The sequence below is a fragment of the Copadichromis virginalis genome, linkage group LG17 (genome assembly GCF_057382275.1).
Source record: "Copadichromis virginalis isolate Kocher_CV1m ecotype Utaka linkage group LG17, C_Virginalis_male_GT1.1, whole genome shotgun sequence".
NCBI lineage: Eukaryota > Metazoa > Chordata > Actinopteri > Cichliformes > Cichlidae > Copadichromis > Copadichromis virginalis.
Genome location: NC_140634.1, coordinates 40,991,635 through 41,009,732, shown reverse-complemented (window position 1 = coordinate 41,009,732; position 18,098 = coordinate 40,991,635). Strand labels below are relative to the sequence as shown.

The 18,098-nt window shown below is 46.1% G+C and overlaps 2 protein-coding genes across 2 annotated transcripts in view; both read left to right on the top strand.

The window, feature by feature from the left end:
* Positions 1-18,098, top strand: part of cog5 (component of oligomeric golgi complex 5) — a 72,128-nt gene that overhangs the window by 46,099 nt on the left and 7,931 nt on the right. Inside the window, exons 8-11 of the mRNA XM_085436298.1 lie at positions 188-347; positions 1,506-1,618; positions 1,727-1,804; positions 4,929-5,010. Of these exons, the coding sequence (XP_085292424.1) occupies positions 188-347; positions 1,506-1,618; positions 1,727-1,804; positions 4,929-5,010 (433 nt within the window). The remainder of the gene's footprint in view (positions 1-187; positions 348-1,505; positions 1,619-1,726; positions 1,805-4,928; positions 5,011-18,098) is intronic.
* Positions 9,315-11,105, top strand: LOC146689997 (uncharacterized). The gene has a single exon (XM_085436766.1). It carries the CDS (start codon positions 9,756-9,758, stop codon positions 10,362-10,364), a length of 609 nt encoding a protein of 202 aa, XP_085292892.1. The 5' UTR covers positions 9,315-9,755; the 3' UTR covers positions 10,365-11,105.

The window sequence follows — 18,098 nt, the reverse complement described above, 5'->3', positions numbered from 1 at the left end:
TGTTCTTGTGTGAATTAAGCTAAATCTAAATGAATGTAGCAGTGGACCTGCAGCTGCTTCGTTCTGTGAGATTAAGCTGTTTGGTGACCGCTTTTAAAGCGGTCACCAAACAGATGCTGATATCGACGCCTCATTCATTTTCACCCCCCCCCCCCCCCCCCCCCCCCCTCTTTCTTTTGATAATCAGAACCCAACCCAGGTTGGCACAGCCCTTCAGGTCTTCTATAATCTGGGTAATCTCAGAGAAACCATCAGCCATGTGGTTGGGGGTTACCAGACCACCATACAGGACAACATCACTAGTGCTCTTGACATCAAAGGCCTGACACAGCCAGCTAACCCCAGAGGTAAGCCTGAAGAAGACTGTGCTTCAGAAAGGTTTGCCCACTGAGTGCATTGTTCTAATTTGTAATGATCAAACAGAAGAACATTTAATAATTGGATCTATTTCATGAGTTGGTTTGAAAAACAGTGGTGTGAACAAGTGTTTACCCCCTTTGTCGCACATAAATGTTTCAGATCAATTTGAATATTGGACAAAGATAACACAAGTAAACACAAAATGCAGTTTCTAAATGAAGGTGTTTGTGATGCAGACTGCTTCTGCCAACATTTGTGAAAGAATGGGTCACTTGGTGAATTCCAGATTGGTACTGTAATGGGATGCCACCTATTGTGATATTTCCTTACTACCAAATATTCCATAGTCAGCTGTTAGCGGTATTCCAACAAAGTGACTGGGAATGACAGGACCTCTGCTGTGTACAGTCACAGAGCGGGGTCAGCGGATGCTGAGGCGCATCGCGCACAGAGGTCCCAACTTTCTGCAGAGTTAGTCGCTATAGACCTCCAAACTTCATGGGGCCTTCAGATTAACTCGGTGTGTACAGAGCTTCAGAAGCTGTTTGGATCCAAGCATTACATCACCAAAGCGATGTGTTGGAAGCAGTGGTGTGGCGAAGCTATGGAGTGACGAGTTGCGCTTCTCCATATGGACCAGTCTGGGTTTGGCAGCTGCCAGGAGAATGATGCTTGTCTCACTGCGCTGTGCCAAGTTTGTGGGGGGGGGGGTTACAGTCTGACCTCACCAATGTGCTGCTAAGATGGCCAGAAATTCCCACAAACACCACAGACACACTTCCAAACCTCATGGAAAGCAGGTAGAGTCGAAGCTTTTGTAACTGCAAAGGGCACATTGTACTAAACTCTGTGGTTTAAGAATGTTGCTCATGTGTTTGATGGCAAATGAGCAAATACTTATCTCGGTCCTCTGTGCCACTGAACTCCACAAGACTATTAAAAACTGTATGTCAGTATTATTCCATTACTGAAACTAGTCCCCAGCGTATATACTGCAGTATTTCACACTAAATTTGTTAAAATCTGCAATCTTTATGAGACTATATTTGTAAGAAATCGTCGACACATGTTGAGTAAACCTGGAGAAAATCTAATTAGGAAGCTGCTTTGTTGGTGGAAATGATTTGTGGTTGATGTTCCTCTAGGCGCTCCTGGCAGAGCAGTGCTACCAACACCAGGCAACACAGCTGCTTTCCGTGCTGGTCTGTGGACCAACCTGGAGAAACTGATGGACCAGATATGTGCTGCATCCAGACAAGTACATATACATATACACACTGAAGCCCGAGCGTTAAATAAAACAGCACAGCTGCCAGCGTGGCTGATGAATTAAGTACGAGGCCATCTTTGTTGTGTGTCGTTTCAGGTGCAGCACCTGCAGAAAGTCCTGATGAAGAAGAGAGACCCCGTCACTCACGTGTGCTTCATTGATGAGATCATCAAGGTGGGTGAGCTATACTGCTACTCTGGTGTTTCATTAGTGAAACCCAGTAATAATACTCAAGCAAAAGTCACATGCAGAATAACCAGGAGACTTTACATGTCAGTTGGTCCAAATGGAAATAAAATACTTGCTGCAGACCTCAGTAAATTATATTTTTATAATTACTTTCAGTATTCTGTTCCCCTGGTGTCCCACTCGCAAAGGAAGCACGAGTCCCAAAGAGGTGTTTAAAAAACCGGGACAATGTTCAAATTTGAGATCAAGCCCATTTGATTTGTTTATACAGTGTTGAGAGAAAGAGTTTGGCCCCGTCCTGATGTTTGTCACACTTAAATGTTTCAGATCAAACTGTAAATGTTAGACAAAGATAACACACAAAATGCAGTTTCTAAATGAAGGTGATTATTATTAAGGTGAAAAATCTGCACGTGTAAAAGTGATGGCCCCCTGGTGGGCCCCCTCAGCGTCTGCAATAACTGGCAGTGAGTCTTTACAGCTCTGTGGAGGAATCTGGGTCCACTCATATTTGCAGAATTGTTGTAATTCAGCCACATTGGAGGGTTTTTGAGCATCAACCGTGTTTTTAAGGTCCTGCACCAGCGTCTCAGTTGGATTCAACTCAGGATTTGACCAGTCTTCATTTGGTTTTTCTTAAGCCAATCAGAGGACGACTCACTGCTGTGGTTTGGATCATTGTTGCAGAACACAAGCGTGCTTCAGCTTGAGGTCACAATCAGATGTTGGGACACTTTCCTTCAGGATGTTTTGGTCGACGGCAGAATTCATGGCTCCATTTTCCCAGAGGTGTAAAGTAACAGAGTACAAATACTTTTGGTCAGGCTGGTCCTATTTAAGGTATCTGTTGATTGAGAACAGGTGTGGCAGTAATCAGGCCTGTGTGTGGCTGAAGAAATCAAACTGTGACACACCACAGTTAATTCATTTTATAACCGGGGGGCCATGCAGGTTTAATAATAATCACCTTCATTTAGAAGCTGCATTATGTGTTTATTGGTGTTATCTTTGTCTAACATTTACATTTGTTTGATCATCTGAAACATTCAAGTGTGACAAACATCAGTACGGGTGCAAACACGTTCTCACACAGCGGCCAGCAGCACGAGTTCGTTTGCCTGCCTCCACAGAAACCGAGTTGTAGAAATGAAAGCAGGAGAATGTTACTATGGAAACAAAGCTCTCACCAATTACCCAGAGATGGAGGTGTGAGTTTGGGACCTAATGACATGTCTAAATGCAAGTCTCCTCAGCAGTGCAGCAGCACCATCAGCTTCACTGTTATGGACACAAGTATACATGTAAGAATGGACTGGCTGTCAGCAGCTCTGAAAGCATTACATGAAAATATGTTGAAGGTACAGTCAAAGTTCTGAACACTAATTCAGACATGTAAATGTGACAGAATCAGCTGTAAATTATTATGAGGAAGATGTTATTTTGCATCATGTACTCAGGAGTGTAGCTGAATAACACCTCGCTGATTCTGAAGTAGTTGTTACATTTCTGGGGCTTTTTCATGCACAGTTACACACAATTATGCAAAAACCTGTTTGTTCTTCCACGTTACAGGAGCGCTTGTTTTCCCCTCCATCACAGTTTTTCATGTGATAATAGTAAACTCACCACACGCCCATTCTACTTACAGAGAAAATCTCTGTGTGACAAACATGTGGCTGACCTGAACAACTGAGCTGATGAAACTCTGTTTAGTTCTCCACACTTGGTCAGTGTCATTCACCTAAAATCATAATAATATATTAATAATCATATGTCAGTAATATATGAAGTTACTGTAACTACGAGTGGATTCTGCAATAGAGAATGCAACAGCCAGATATGAACCCACTCCCAGAGATGAGCCAGTCCTTGCCAGTACTCTTTACCAGCCCTGTAACCTTTTGCCGCTGTGTTTTCATTTCCAAACCACAGTGTTAAAACTCTGGCTGTAAAAATCAGATGATAAGTTCAGGATACTGTAAGCAGGAGATGAACAGACACCAGCAATCAGCCACTCACAGTCAAGCCTGAATTTTCACGGTAAATAAAACACAGACCGGTTCTTTGTACTCTACCTGAACACTAAAAGGGCTTTACATACAATATTCACACCCACTCATACAAGGACTGTGCTTTCTAAATAACATTCACATACATTGGATTTACAGCTTGGAAACTTGGAGCATATCCACCAACCCAGAGTTAACAAAGTGTTGCTTTGGCAAAATAAGCATGAACTGTAAAACTTGTCTGTACTGCCAAGATTGCTGAGCATGTCCTCACTGAGCACTGAGCAGGCTCTATCCATGAATGGCTCTACGTTACTGAGAAGCAGATTAAATCCTTATTTTTGTGACGGATTGTGACGCTAATACTGGAACGCATTAAGTTATTATGGATCTGGATCTTTCAGAGAGTGACTTTTGTCCTGTCTGGCTCCCCTCATACCCAGCTGACCCTCCCTCCTCTGGTTACGCTGAAGGGAGTTTTTCCTCCCCACTTTCATCAAGTTCTTGCTCATAAAAGCAGTGGGGGCTTACAATAGCTTACAATATAATCCATTTTGAGGTCACTGTTGTTATAAATAAAACTTAATTCAATTTGAAAAAAACTGAATTGAAACTTGTCTCTAAATTCCAACTTCAAAGTAACTTTTGTTAATTAGAAATACAGAAACCAACAAAGACAGATGTGCAGACAGTGGGGAAAGTGGGAGGTCAGAGGCATGATAGAGCACTGAGAACAATACACAGGAACATGCCCGGTTCCATGAAATAATTAAAGCACTTTCCACAATCAGGTTACCGTATGTGTGTTGATGTGTGTATGTGTCTGCAAGTTCATGTTTCATACGAGTTTTGATTGTAGTTCCTGTGTGTCGATGCAGGTGTGAGTTTAACCCGTCAAACGTGGGAAAGTGTCACACAGAGATTTTCTCTGTGAGTAGAATGGGCGTGCGGTGGGTTTACTGTTATCACATGAAAAACTGTGATGGAGGGGAAACAAGCGCTCCTGTAACGTGGAAAAAAAAGGTTTTTGTAGGGCGCTGGTTAATCAGGGCGACGTGGTCGAGTGTCAGATAATCAGTATTCCTTTGTTTTACCAACAGGATAGTCAACCTGATATCCTCTACACCTTCTGGAACAATATAACTACGACGCTCAGTGAAGAGTTTCATAAAGCGACTGAAGGTAAGGCTGTTTATTCTCCCGTTTTCACTCCTGTGCACCAACGTCTGTCATGATTTTTCTTTTCACACAGATTCAAACAGAGTTTGTTCCACTTGTCGAGCTGTTGTGTAAGAAAGTAAATGTTCTGTGTTGTGCATATGTAACAGAAGCATCGCCATGTCCCAGAGCGCGCTGTGCTTCGGGTGAGCTCAGTCCCAAACCTGCAGATACATCCTGTTTTCTGTGTTTACATACAATCCAGATGTCATAGGGAGAACACTGGACAGGTTACCCATCTGTCACAGGGCTGACGCGGAGAGACACTCGAATATTCACACCTGTGGTCTGTTCATGCATGTTTTTGGACTGTGGGAGGAAACCAGAGTATGCAGAGAGAACATGCAGACTGCATACAGAAACACCTCAGTATGCTCTGAACCGTAGGACTTTCGTGCTGTGAAGCCACAGTGCTAACAACAATACTAAATAAATCCATTCTCGTGCTCGGTGAGGAAGCCGGACATGCAAACACCATACCAGCGTGCTTCCTTTTAGAAATACTCCAAGTTCTTTATGTCTGTAACAAAGTTAAATGATGACCATTATTTCTACATTCAAATCATTTGTTGTAATAATATTTATTTTGTCATTTTCCATTAGTAGATCTATTTTCGTTCCCAGTTGAAATTTCACGCAAAGCACTTGAAATTGACAGAATAGACACTCTCAAATCAAATCAAATCAAATCACTTTTATTGTCACATTACATGTGCAGGCACACTGGCACAGCACATGCGAGTGAAATTCTTGTGTGCGAGCCCCACAAGCAACAGAGATGTGCAAACACAACAACACAAACGAGCAAAATACAAGAATGGCCAACCTGAAACTAATAAATATATGTACAATATATAATAGTGTATGCATTTCTGGATGTGTATACTAAATATTTTCCTACGTGTGTGTGTGTGTGTGTGTGTGTGTGTGTGTGTGTGTGTGTGTGTGTGTGTGTATACACATTTTTACAAATTAAATAGTAAAAAAAAAAAAAAAAAAAAAAAAAAATAATAATAATAATAATAAAATATATAAAATATACAGAGTTGAATATGTGCAAAACAAGTGGCATTTATATACAGTGTGGAGTGCATAATGTTGAAGTTCCAGTAGTGAAGCTGAGGTGTCTATGACGTGTTCAGCAGTCTGATGGCCTGATGGAAGAAGCTGTCTCTCAGTCTGCTGGTACGGGACCGGATGCTGCAGAACCTCCTTCCTGATGGAAGCAGTCTGAACAGTTTATGGCTGGGGTGACTGGAGTCCTTGATGATCCTCCCCGCTTTCCTCAGGCACCGCTTCCTGTAGATGTCTTGGAGGGAGGGAAGCTCACCTCCAATTATCCGTTCAGAGCACCGCACTACTCGCTGGAGAGCTTTGCAGTTGTAGGCGGTGCTGTTGCCGTACCAGGTGGTGATGCATCCAGTGAGGATGCTCTCAATGGCACAGTGATAGAAGGTCCTGAGGATGCGGGGGCTCATGCCGAATCTTTTCAGTCTCCTGAGAAAGAAGAGGCGCTGCTGCGCCTTCTTCACTGTTTTGTTTGTGTGTACTGACCACGTAAGATCCTCAGCCAGATGTACTCCAAGGAACCGGAAGCTGCTCACTCTCTCCACAGCAGCGCCGTTGATGGTGATGGGGGTGTGTACTTCTCTGCACCTCCAGAAGTCCACTATCAACTCCTTTGTCTTTGCGACGTTGAGGGTGAGATGGTTGTCTTGACACCAGTGGGTCAGGGCGCTGACCTCCTCCCTGTAAGCCGTCTCATCACCGTTGGTGATAAGACCCACCACTGTAGTGTCGTCCGCAAACTTCACAATGATGTTGGAGCTGTTAGTGGCTGTGCAGTCGTAGCTGTAGAGTGAGTACAGGAGAGGGCTCAGTACACACCCCTGTGGAGCACCAGTGTTCAGTGTGATGGGGGATGAGGTGATGCTGCCCAGTCTGACCACCTGGCGTCTGTCAGACAGGAAGCTAAGGATCCAGCTGCAGAGGGAGCTGCTCAGTCCTAGATCCTGCAGTTTCCTGTCCAGCTTCGAGGGAACGATGGTATTGAATGCTGAGCTGTAATCTACAAACAGCATTCTCACATACGTGTCTCTCTTCTCCAGGTGTGACAGGGCAGTGTGTAGTGTCAGGGCTATGGCATCATCAGTGGACCTGTTGTGGCGGTATGCAAACTGTAGAGGGTCCAGTGAGTCGGGTAGTGCAGAGCAGATGAAGTCCCTGACCAGCTTCTCGAAGCATTTGCTTACGATGGGGGTCAGGGCTACAGGTCGCCAGTCGTTCAATGAGGAGATGGTGGAGGATTTGGGTACAGGGACGATGGTGGCCATTTTGAAGCAGGCTGGGACTACAGACAGAGAGAGGGAAAGGTTGAAGATGTGCGTGAACACTCCAGCCAGCTGAGCCGCGCATGACCTGAGGACGCGGCCGGGAATCCCGTCCGGACCAGTAGCTTTGCGTGCGTTCACCTTCCTGAAGCACTTCCGCACATCCTCCTCAGACACAGTGTGCGCACTGACGTCATCCGCGGTGCGCACACTGTCCGGTCTCATGGTGTTCGCTGTGTCGAATCTAACGTAGAATACGTTTAGATCCTCACACAGAGAGGCCGTGGTCTGCGGTGTGCTGGTTTTCCCTCTAAAGTCTGTGATCGTGTTTAGTCCCTGCCACATACTCCGAGGGTTGTCAAACTGTTGCTCCACCCTGTCCCTGTACTCACGTTTGGCTGCAATCTTTTGGTCTATTTATATAAAAATGTCTGCATGTAAAACCAGACATTACCGGCTTTAGCCTTTCCCCTGTCCTGCAGAGAGCCGTGTGGATTCTCTGAGCCTTTGCCCTTGAAGACCTTCACAGAGAGTTAAACCTCTCCCTACAGGGTTTACACTCAGTTCCACAGGACTCTCGATGCTGTGGGGCTATCTTGGCTGGACAGTGAATCTGGATTGGCAGGCTTCCCCTTTTAAAGAAGTATACAAGTCTACTGGAGAATTTGTTTTGTGGGATGTGACTGAGTGTCCTGATGCGGGTTATCTCAGAACATAGTGTTGGACTCACTGTTTCAGCTATTTGGTCCCTGTACGTGTCCCTTTGTTGGGCAGCCATTGCAAACTGCACTGGTGTTGGTGTGTGACATGCTGTGAGTGAACATTAGCACATAACCCTGTAATGATGCACACACATGAGCTGCTGTTTCTGATTTCACAAACAGCTTACAAATTGTCTTTGAGATGCAGTTAGTTGATGACAGTTGTGGCCAAAAGCTGTGGGCAGAAACCAAAAGAATGAAACAGTGTCTGGAAGCAGCAGAAATGAGCTTCAGGGATTTGGGTCGTGCCTCAGAGACAGGAGAAGGAGTTTGATCATTCAAGGCTCAAAACAGATCTGCTGCACCTCCACAGCCGTTTGAGGTGGTTTGCGGATGTGGCTAGGATTCCGATTGGACGCTTCTTAGTTTAGGTGTTTCAGGATTGGCCTGCAGGGGGACAGACCTGGGGCATGCTGCAGAGATGGGTCAGTGTGGCTGGTTTGGAAACACCTCTGTGTCTGCCTGGAAGAGCTGGAGGAGGGAGTCAGGGGGAGGGTATCTGAGCATCTGTACTGAGTTTGCTGACCTCAGTCTAGTCTGTCAGCAGATGGTGGTGGATGGAATCAGGTTTTTTGTTTGGCTAAGAAAATGAGCATTTGGAAATGTGGCGTGGTTTTTGGGGTTGCTGGGCCTCGTGTCTAACTGCAAAGTTTTAAACACACATAAGAACCAACAAAAAAAAATTCAGTAATAACTTTGTCAGTATTGATTATTGATTACAGTATTGACCATTTTCAGTGTTTCTGGTGAGTAGAATCATCTGGAACAAGTTTAAAATGTTTGAAGGTTTTGGTTTAACTCAGTAATCATCCCTCAGGTGTTCTTCATCTTATCAGACTCTGTAAACTACAGGTGTCCAGCCCCAGGCCTCGAGGGCCGGTGTCCTGCAGGTTTTAGATGTGTCCTTGATCCAACACAGCTGATTTAAATGGCTAAATGACCTCCTCAACATGTCTTGTAGTTCTCCAGAGGCCTGGTAATGAACTAATCATTTGATTCAGGTGTGCTGACCCAGGGTGAGATCCTGCAGGACACCGGCCCTCGAGGCCTGGAGTTGGGCACCCCTGCTGTACCGGTGATGAATCGACAAAAGCAGCCCCTCAAAAAAACAAAGAAATAAATAAATTTTAAAAAGTAAATAATTTTGACGCAATTATTCTCTCGCTGTCACATGGAGGCGTTGGGTGGCGAGTGAGAACAGGAGAGGTGGATTTGGCTGCTCGCTAACATTTCACTGTCATGGCCTCTGTGTTGTGTGTGTGAGTGTGTGTGTGTGTGAGTGTGTGTTGTGAAATCTGTTTATGTTGTCCTAGTAAGGCTACCATGAGGGCAGCCACTAGAGGTCGCTAGGAGACCGGTGGTATATGTGTTTTTCCAGAAATTGATGTAGCGACGTACACTGCTGCTACAATTCAATAAAAGTGGTTCGTGCTTGAGAACCCTGCGTCTTATTGCCTCCGAACTATTCTTGAGCTCTCAGCGAAGGCGGTCGCACTTTCTCCTCTCCTCCTCACCCTTATCTTCCCTGCTTCGCCTCTATGTCCTTGTCTTGTCTTGTGTGAATTTACTTTCCCTGGAACAGTCTCTCACTGTCGTTCTCTAAACCTAAAAGAGAATTATGGATTTGATCAACTGGTCTCTGAGTGCTATTGACACCCTTTTCTCAACGAGAAGTCGGGGCTCAGGAGAGCCTGAGTGCCCTGGAGGGACTTTCCCTGCCGGTTACACGATGGACGGGTGGCAGAACTGGAGGACCGTGTGCCTGGCGGGACTGTCGATCGAGGACGCTGAAGATATCTACCTATTCGGAACCATGATAACAGGGTTCATGCTGATCGGCGTTGGCTTAGCCCTGGTTTATCAGAGAAATAAGAAAGCGGAACCGGCTGTTCAAACCCCCACAAGGCTGCCCGCTGGATTCGAAGCGACGGGACGAGGTGCGACCTCTCACAACGAACGTAATATGGTCAACACCTTGCAGACGCTTACAGCTGCTGTGAAGGCTCAAAACAACACCATTGAGCGTATGAGGGGAAACATCAGAGAGAGGCCTGCTCAAAATGAGACCCTTGAGCGACAGTTGGAAAACATCGCGGAACGGATCACTGCAGTTGTGAGGTCTCAGAATCAAAAGACTAACAACACCACGGAACAGAAGTTTGATACCATCATGGGGAGGCTCGCAGCTCTTCAACGGGAGATCGAGAGACCAGCCTCGGAGTGCTAGAATTCGAGCTGCTCACAAAGGAGAAATCAACAATATTCAACATTTGGACACCACGGCTCCAGCTGCAGGCCCAAGGCTGGAGCCCACCAAAACAACTCCCTGATAACGACTGTGTGATGACTATTCTTCCCGTCCCATGAAGGACACCTGGATTGGCTGGAGGACTGTTTACTTAGCCTGATAGGCCGAAGGACACTGTCTCAGCTAAACTATGGACACGCACACACACACACACTTACACTGATAAGCACTCACTCATCCCCCTCCCTTTCCAACGCCTTCGATGCTTGTGCCCTACCGGGGATGATAGCAGTCAACTGGACCAGCACAGATGCTGCAGGACCGGATGCGCTGTCTACGCCGGCTCTCTCTTACCCTTTACCCGCCCTGTTGCTTGTCTCGTGTTTCTATGGTGTATTGATAGTCATGTGCTTTTGTGCTGAGGTGTTTTTTCTGTTATCAAACTGTTCTCCCACTAGGAGCTCAGTCTGAGTGGAGTTTTTTTTCTCCTCCTCTTACCTCATGTAGTGTATTTTCGTTGTTTTTTTCCTATCAGCCTACCTTCTGACATGTCTGCCCAATGTGATGTTTGTGTAAAGTTGGTCAGAAGGTTCCTTTGTGAGTGCGCATGCGCCATTAGCGTGCTGCCTGCTGTAACCCCTAATTTCCCTCGGGATGAATAAAGTATTCTGATTCTGATTCTGATTCTGACATGGTGTCAGAATTGAGGACTTCACGCCGAGTTACACGAAGAAATGGCTAAATTTGGACCTCCGGAGCCGTTCGACTTTACACAGCTGGCAGAGTGGCCGATATGGCGGCAGAGATTCTCCCGTTTTCGAGTGGCGTCCAAGCTAGGGATGGAGAGCGGCGAAGTGCAGGTGAACTCGTTTCTTTACTCAATGGGGAGAGATGCCGAACCAATATATGGCTCATTTGTGTTTCCTGCTGCTACGGAGGCCAGGCCAAGTCCGCAGTTTGAGTATGATCTGGTTATACAAAAGTTCGATGAGCACTTTGTCCCAAAGAGAAACGTTATCCACGACCGCGCCTGTTTTCACAAACGGAGCCAGAGGGCCGGGGAGACGGTCGAGGCTTTCGTGCGGAGCCTGTACGAGCTCGCGCAGCACTGCGAGTTCGGCGGCAGTAAAGACGAGCAGATCCGGGATTGTATCGTCATTGGATTAATTGACAAAGATGTTTCACAAAAACTCCAGCTCGAGGCGGACTTAACTCTGGATAGAGCCATTCAACTAGCACGCCAGAGTGAACAAGTCAAACAGCAAAGTGCAGACCAAGTGGAAAGCACGGTGAATGAGGTGAAACAGAGGCATTATAACAGCATGAGAAGGAGTTACTACCAACCTCATCAGGTACGTGAGCAACAGCATGGTGAGAGTAAACCAAAATGCCAAAGATGCAACAGGGTGCATGACAAAAGAGAAAACTGCCCAGCCCGCAATAAAAGATGCAGAAAGTGCAATAAGTTGGGACACTTTGAAGTTGTATGCAAAACCAAAATGCTAAAAGAGGTCAGGGCTGAGGCTGTACAGGACTCAGATGAGGATTCATTCTTCATAGGGGAGCGACTGGGACATTGAGCTATTGGTAAATGGCAGTCCAGTTGATTTCAAAATTGATACAGGCGCAGACACCACTGTTATGACAGAAACGACCCTTAATAAGCTACAGCAGAGACCCAAACTTATCCAGTGTAAGCCAACTGTGTACAGCCCTGGTGGAAAAGTCAAGTGCATGGGTAAATTCCTTGCTACTACAGTGTACAAAAGCCAAAAGTACCAGTACTGGATTACAGTTATAAAAGGGCAATATGCAAGTAACCTACTGGGGAAGACAGTGGCAAAGCGCATGGGACTAGTCACTAGAGTTAACAAAATCAGTAGTGACTTAACAGAGGATGTGTTCGGAGAAATTGGCCTGCTGAACTGTGAACCTGTAAAAATCGAGCTGACCGAAGATGCAGTGCCATACAGTGTAACCACCCCACGCCGGGTGCCTTTTCCTCTCCTTCCAAAAGTGGAAAAGGAAATAAAGCGCATGCTCAAACTTGGCATCATTGAGGAAGTCATCGAGCCAACAGACTGGTGTGCACCAATGGTGCCTGCTCCAAAGCGCAACAAGGATGAGGTCAGGGTGTGTGTGGACTTAAAACGTCTGAATAAGGGAGTAAAGCGTGAACGGTACATCTTGCCCACATTGGATGACATAACTCCTAAGTTAGCAGGGGCTAAAGTTTTCTCCACTTTGGATGCCTCCAGTGGGTTCTGGCAAATACCACTGGATCCCAGCTGCCAAAAACTAACCACGTTCATAACTCCCATGGGCAGGTTTTGCTTCAGACGCCTGCCATTTGGCATAACTTCAGCACCCGAGATCTTCCAGCGGCTCATGAGCACCTTGCTCAAGGGCCTAGAGGGGACTGTCGTCGTGATGGACGACATATTGGTTTTCGGGGCTAACAAAGAGGAACATGACCAACGCTTAGGTGCAGTATTACAGACAATCAAAGCATCAGGACTTAAGCTCAACAGGTCCAAGTGCCACTTTGGAAAGAATGAACTACAGTTCTTCGGTCACATCATCAGTGCGGATGGTGTGAAACCTGATGATGGCAAGGTGGAGGCTATTGCCAGGATGCCCAGCCCCACCAATGTAGAACAACTCAGGCAGGTACTCGGATTAATAAACTATGTTGGAAAAGAGTGTTTAGCATCTGTCTGGGCCTGCGAACGTTTTACCCGCTACATCCAAGGCATGGGTCATGTACGTCTACAAACTGACCATAAGCCCTTGGTGCCTTTGATCAACTCATACGACCTTGATAAAACGCCACTGAGATGTCAGAGATTGCTGATGCGACTGATGCGATTCAATGTCACTGCTGAACATGTTCCCGGTAAACAGTTAGTGGTGGCGGACGCACTCTCCAGACATCCACTGCATGGATGCTACCCGTCCGAGACAGACAGCCAGGTCAAGGCATATGTGAGCAACGTAGTGACAAGCAAACCTATCAAGTCACATAAGTTGGAGGAAATTCGTAGAGCAACACAGAGGGACCCAGAACTTCAAAAAGCAATCATCTTCACCAGACAAGGGTGGCCTCGGAGAATGGCAAAGAGCTCACCACTGCAAGGCTTTTATGCAGCTAGAAGCCACCTTTCAGAATCAGATGGTCTAGTGCTCTACCACGATCGCATCGTAATTCCCACAGCACTCAGACCCAGTGTCCTTGACCAATTACATGAAGGCCACCAAGGACTAACTAAATGTAGAGAGCGCGCAAGATCAACAGTGTGGTGGCCCAACATTGGACTTCAAATAACACATAAGGTGAGGTCATGCAACTTTTGCAGAGAGCACAAGCCTACACAGCGACGGGAACCTCTCGTGACTACTCCTCTGCCCGATGGCCCCTGGCAAAAGATTGCAGCTGATCTTTGCGAGCTTGAGGGTAAGAACTTTCTTGTCGTTGTTGACTATTTTTCAAGAGACGTTGAGATTGCTTCCCTCACTACAACAACCAGCAGACAGGTCATTAACAAGCTTAAACACATGTTCGTTAGATGGGGCATCCCGTTAGAATCAGAATCAGAAAGGGTTTTATTGCCAAATGTTGAGCGGGTTTACAACATTAGGAAATTGCTGCGGTGCTTCAGTGCAAACATACTGTTATAAATACTGTTATAAATTAAGCTTAAATAGACATGAAAATAAAAATGAGAATAAGAATTAAAAGTGCTAAGTAGATAGATAGATATATACATGATATATACATGAGTGCAGGTGGTGATCAGTGCCAAACATGGAATGATGCAGTGAACACAGCGTAGGGTCATGTGTTAGTGGTGGGAACAGTCATATGGTTATTGTTCATGTGTCCAACAGCAGAGGGGAAGAAACTGTTCTTATGGCGAGAGGTTCTGGTGCGAATGGACCGGAGCCTCCTGCCTGAGGGGAGCAGGTCAAACAGACTGTGTCCAGGGTGAGAAGGGTCAGCTGAGATCCGAGCTGCACGCCGCAGTGTCCTGGAGGTGTACAGGTCCTGCAGAGATGGGAGTCTGCAGCCAATCACCTTCTCAGCAGAGCGCACAACACGCTGCAGTCTCTGTTTGTCCCTGATAGTGGCTCCAGCGTACCACACGGTGATGGAGGAGGTGAGGATGGACTTGATGATTGCAGTGTAGAATTGCGTCATCGTCCGTGTTGGCAGGTTGAATTTCTTCAGCTGCCTCAGGAAGTACATCCTCTGCTGGGCTTTCTTAATGGCGGAGGTGATGGTGGGCTCCCACTTCAGGTCCTGGGTGATGGTGGTACCCAGGAAGCGGAATGAGTCCACAGAGGTGATGGGGGTGTCAGTCAGGATGATGGGGGGGAGTGGAGCTGTGTGCTTCCTGAAGACCACAATAATCTCCACTGTCTTCTGGGCATTCAGCACCAGGTTGTTGTGGCTGCACCAGGACACCAGACGTTCAACCTCTCTCCTGTAGGCAGACTCGTCCCCGTCCGAGATGAGTCCAATGACGGTGGTGTCATCTGCAAACTTGATTAGCTTGACAGACTGGTGGGTGGAGGTGCAGCAGTTGGTGTACAGGGAGAAGAGCAGAGGAGAAAGAACACAGCCCTGAGCCGGTGCTGATGGTCCGGGAGTCCGAGACATTCTTTCCCAGCCTCACATGCTGCTTCCTGTCCGTCAGGAAGTCAGTGATCCACCGGCAGATGGGATCAGGCACATTCATCTGGGAAAGCTTGCCTCGGAGATGGTCTGGAAGGATGGTATTGAAGGCAGAGCTGAAGTCCACAAACAGGATCCTGGCGTAGGTTCCTGGGGAGTCCAGATGCTGCAGGATGAAGTGTAGGGCCATGTTGATGGCGTCATCTACAGACCTGTTGGCTCTATATGCAAACTGCAGGGGGTCCAGGAGGGGGGCCGTGAGGGTCTTGAGATGGGAGAGAACCAGGCGCTCAAATGACTTCATGACCACAGATGTCAGAGCCACGGGTCTGTAGTCATTTAGTCCAGTGATCCTAGGTTTCTTGGGGACAGGGATTATGGTAGAGGACTTGAAGCAGGCAGGCACATGACATGCCTGCAGAGAGGAGTTGAAAATGCCAGAAAACACTGGGGCCAGCTCGTTTGCACAGTGTCCACAGGGGTGGACTACTCCAGCCAAGGTCATCAGTAAGTCTAAGGAGCCGAGATCCTACTTGGTGGAGATGGCGAATGGGAACGTGACTCGCCGCAACAGACGACACCTTCAGCCTGTCCCAGGCACCGCTGATCCTGAGGAGCAGCAGCAGAGCACTGTTCCAGCTACACCGACTACTCCAACTAAAGGGGCGGCTGCTTCCCAAGAACCACCAGTAAGGCAGACATTGCCAATCCCTGTCCCAGGGTCTCCTCTCCACCCTACCACACCTGTGAGAGTGACTTCCAGGGGGCGGGAGATTAAAGTACCTCTCAGATTCAGAGACTGAGGACTATCTCCTTTCTATGTTCTAAGGGCAGAATAATCCCTTATCAGGACTGAGGGTAGTCTACCCCCGTGATGTCCTGCGTTCTGACAACACTGTTTTATGTTTAAAGTACTTTTGTTAAAGGGGGACATGTTGTGAAATCTGTTTATGTTGTCCTAGTAAGGCTACCATGAGGGCAGCCACTAGAGGTCGCTAGGAGACCGGTGGTATATGTGTTTTTCCAGAAATTGATGTAGCGACGTACACTGCTGCTACAATTCAATAAAAGTGGTTCGTGCTTGAGAACCCTGCGTCTTATTGCCTCCGAACATGACAGTGTGTGTGTGTGTGAGAGAGAGAGATGAATTCCAGAACAGAAGTAAAACAGGTGATCTGTTGAATAATTTGGTCATTTGGAGGCTCGGTTGCATAAGTCTGTGTGTTGTCGTCACTTTAGTCCTTCTGCTCTCTCTGTTTCCATCTGACGTATTTTTCTTTCTGTTATCAGATATATTTGCTGTTAACAAGTATCATTTCCTCCTGTCAGTGTAACATTTTTACACGTATTTCAGGAAATTGATGAGGTTTTTTCTTTGTTGTTTCAGCTGAGCCAAAACCACACCCACTTTAACACGTTGGTTGGCGTCTGCATTGATCAGCCTGTCACTCGCCCTTCCTTCCATGTAAAATCCACTAAATTGAAATTAATCCAGTCTCATGAAGCCCGTTCATAGAGGTGGTTATATTTTGAACGTTGGAAACAGCCAGGTTAGCGCTTTGTCCTTTTCCCAGTATTAATGCTAAGCTAGGCTAACAATGTCCCGTAGTACCAAGGGCGTAGATTTGGCATGGACGGAAGGGACATGTCCCCACCAATATCCTGCGATTATTGAATTGTCCCCACCAATAATTTGATCTCTTCGAGTAAAGAACAACAATCCCGATAGTAAGAAAAACCGATCTGTCAGCGTCTCATTCACCCAGCGGAGCAGAAAGAGTTAAATTACTTCTCTACTGGAGTCCTAGTCATGTGACAAATATGGCCAATGTGATTGGCTGTGCCTTTCAGGGAGCTCTGTTTAGTTTTAGCAGCGGCAAGCCTGCGCTGCGAGGAGGAGAGGAGGACGGCAGCAAAACGGAAGAACCTGGATGTAAGAAAGTGTTTTTCAAAGAAACCTGTCAGTCACTTAAAGTCAAGTTCACTCATAAAATGTGTCCGTCATAATAACGTTACAGGCGATGCTAGGCTTTGGCCCACATCAGTCTAAGACTGTATGTAACCATGAATAACCTGTTTTGGAAACTACCTGTTAGTTCTCTCAGTCTCAGAGCAGCATTTCTAATTTTGATTGAAACTGTCAGAGGAAACGGAGCCTCGAGCAGCCCGGATATTAGTTTACAGAGGCTGTTAGAATTATATGTCTAACGTTAAAATGTTGGTGACACAATAATTTCATCCTAATGGCTCTGACATATTCATAGGGTTAATTTTGAGACAAAATGTCATGAGGTCGTCATGATTTTACAAATATTCCACCTTGTAGTGCAGTTTGCACAAATTGTTTTAAAAATGCACTCAGCCTACAAACATTACTGACGAGTGAAGATCTGCACAAAGTGACAGAAACACTGAAGCAGCTCCACATTTTATTCTTATTGTCATGTATGTCCTATTTGTCAGGTGACAGAAGAACCAACACAAAGCTCAGAGAGTAATGATGACACAAGATCACAGGTGAAATTGGATGATGACTTGTTGGTTCATGACTGTATTTGAAGCTATTTTTATTTTAGCATGATACCTGATTTATATGGATTATGGCTGAAGTAAACTAAAGCCTAAAATACTTAGTCAGTCATTTGTTTAATAGTAATTTAACATTACATAATTCACATATAAAACTATGAATTGTAATTTTAAATGGTTTAAAAGCATGCAGAATAGCATATGTAGGCAAGTATATTTCTCCTTCTTTATCAAGAAGCAAAGACAAAAAGGACAAAAATAAGAAACAGGACAGGGTTCAGTGGTTGAATCATCCGTCCCCATCAATGCCAAAACCAAATCTACGCCCTTGCGTAGTACACTGGACACTGCTGGCTCACTGACATGGTTTTGCGCTTCGGTTTGTAACGTGCACGTTGTGGAAAAAACTACGAATATTTCAGAGAAACCTGATCGAGCACTTGTGAAGTGTCCAAAATCCTGCAAACGTCTGCTGAGCGGGATGTCTGTGAGATCGCTCTTTCTGGTCT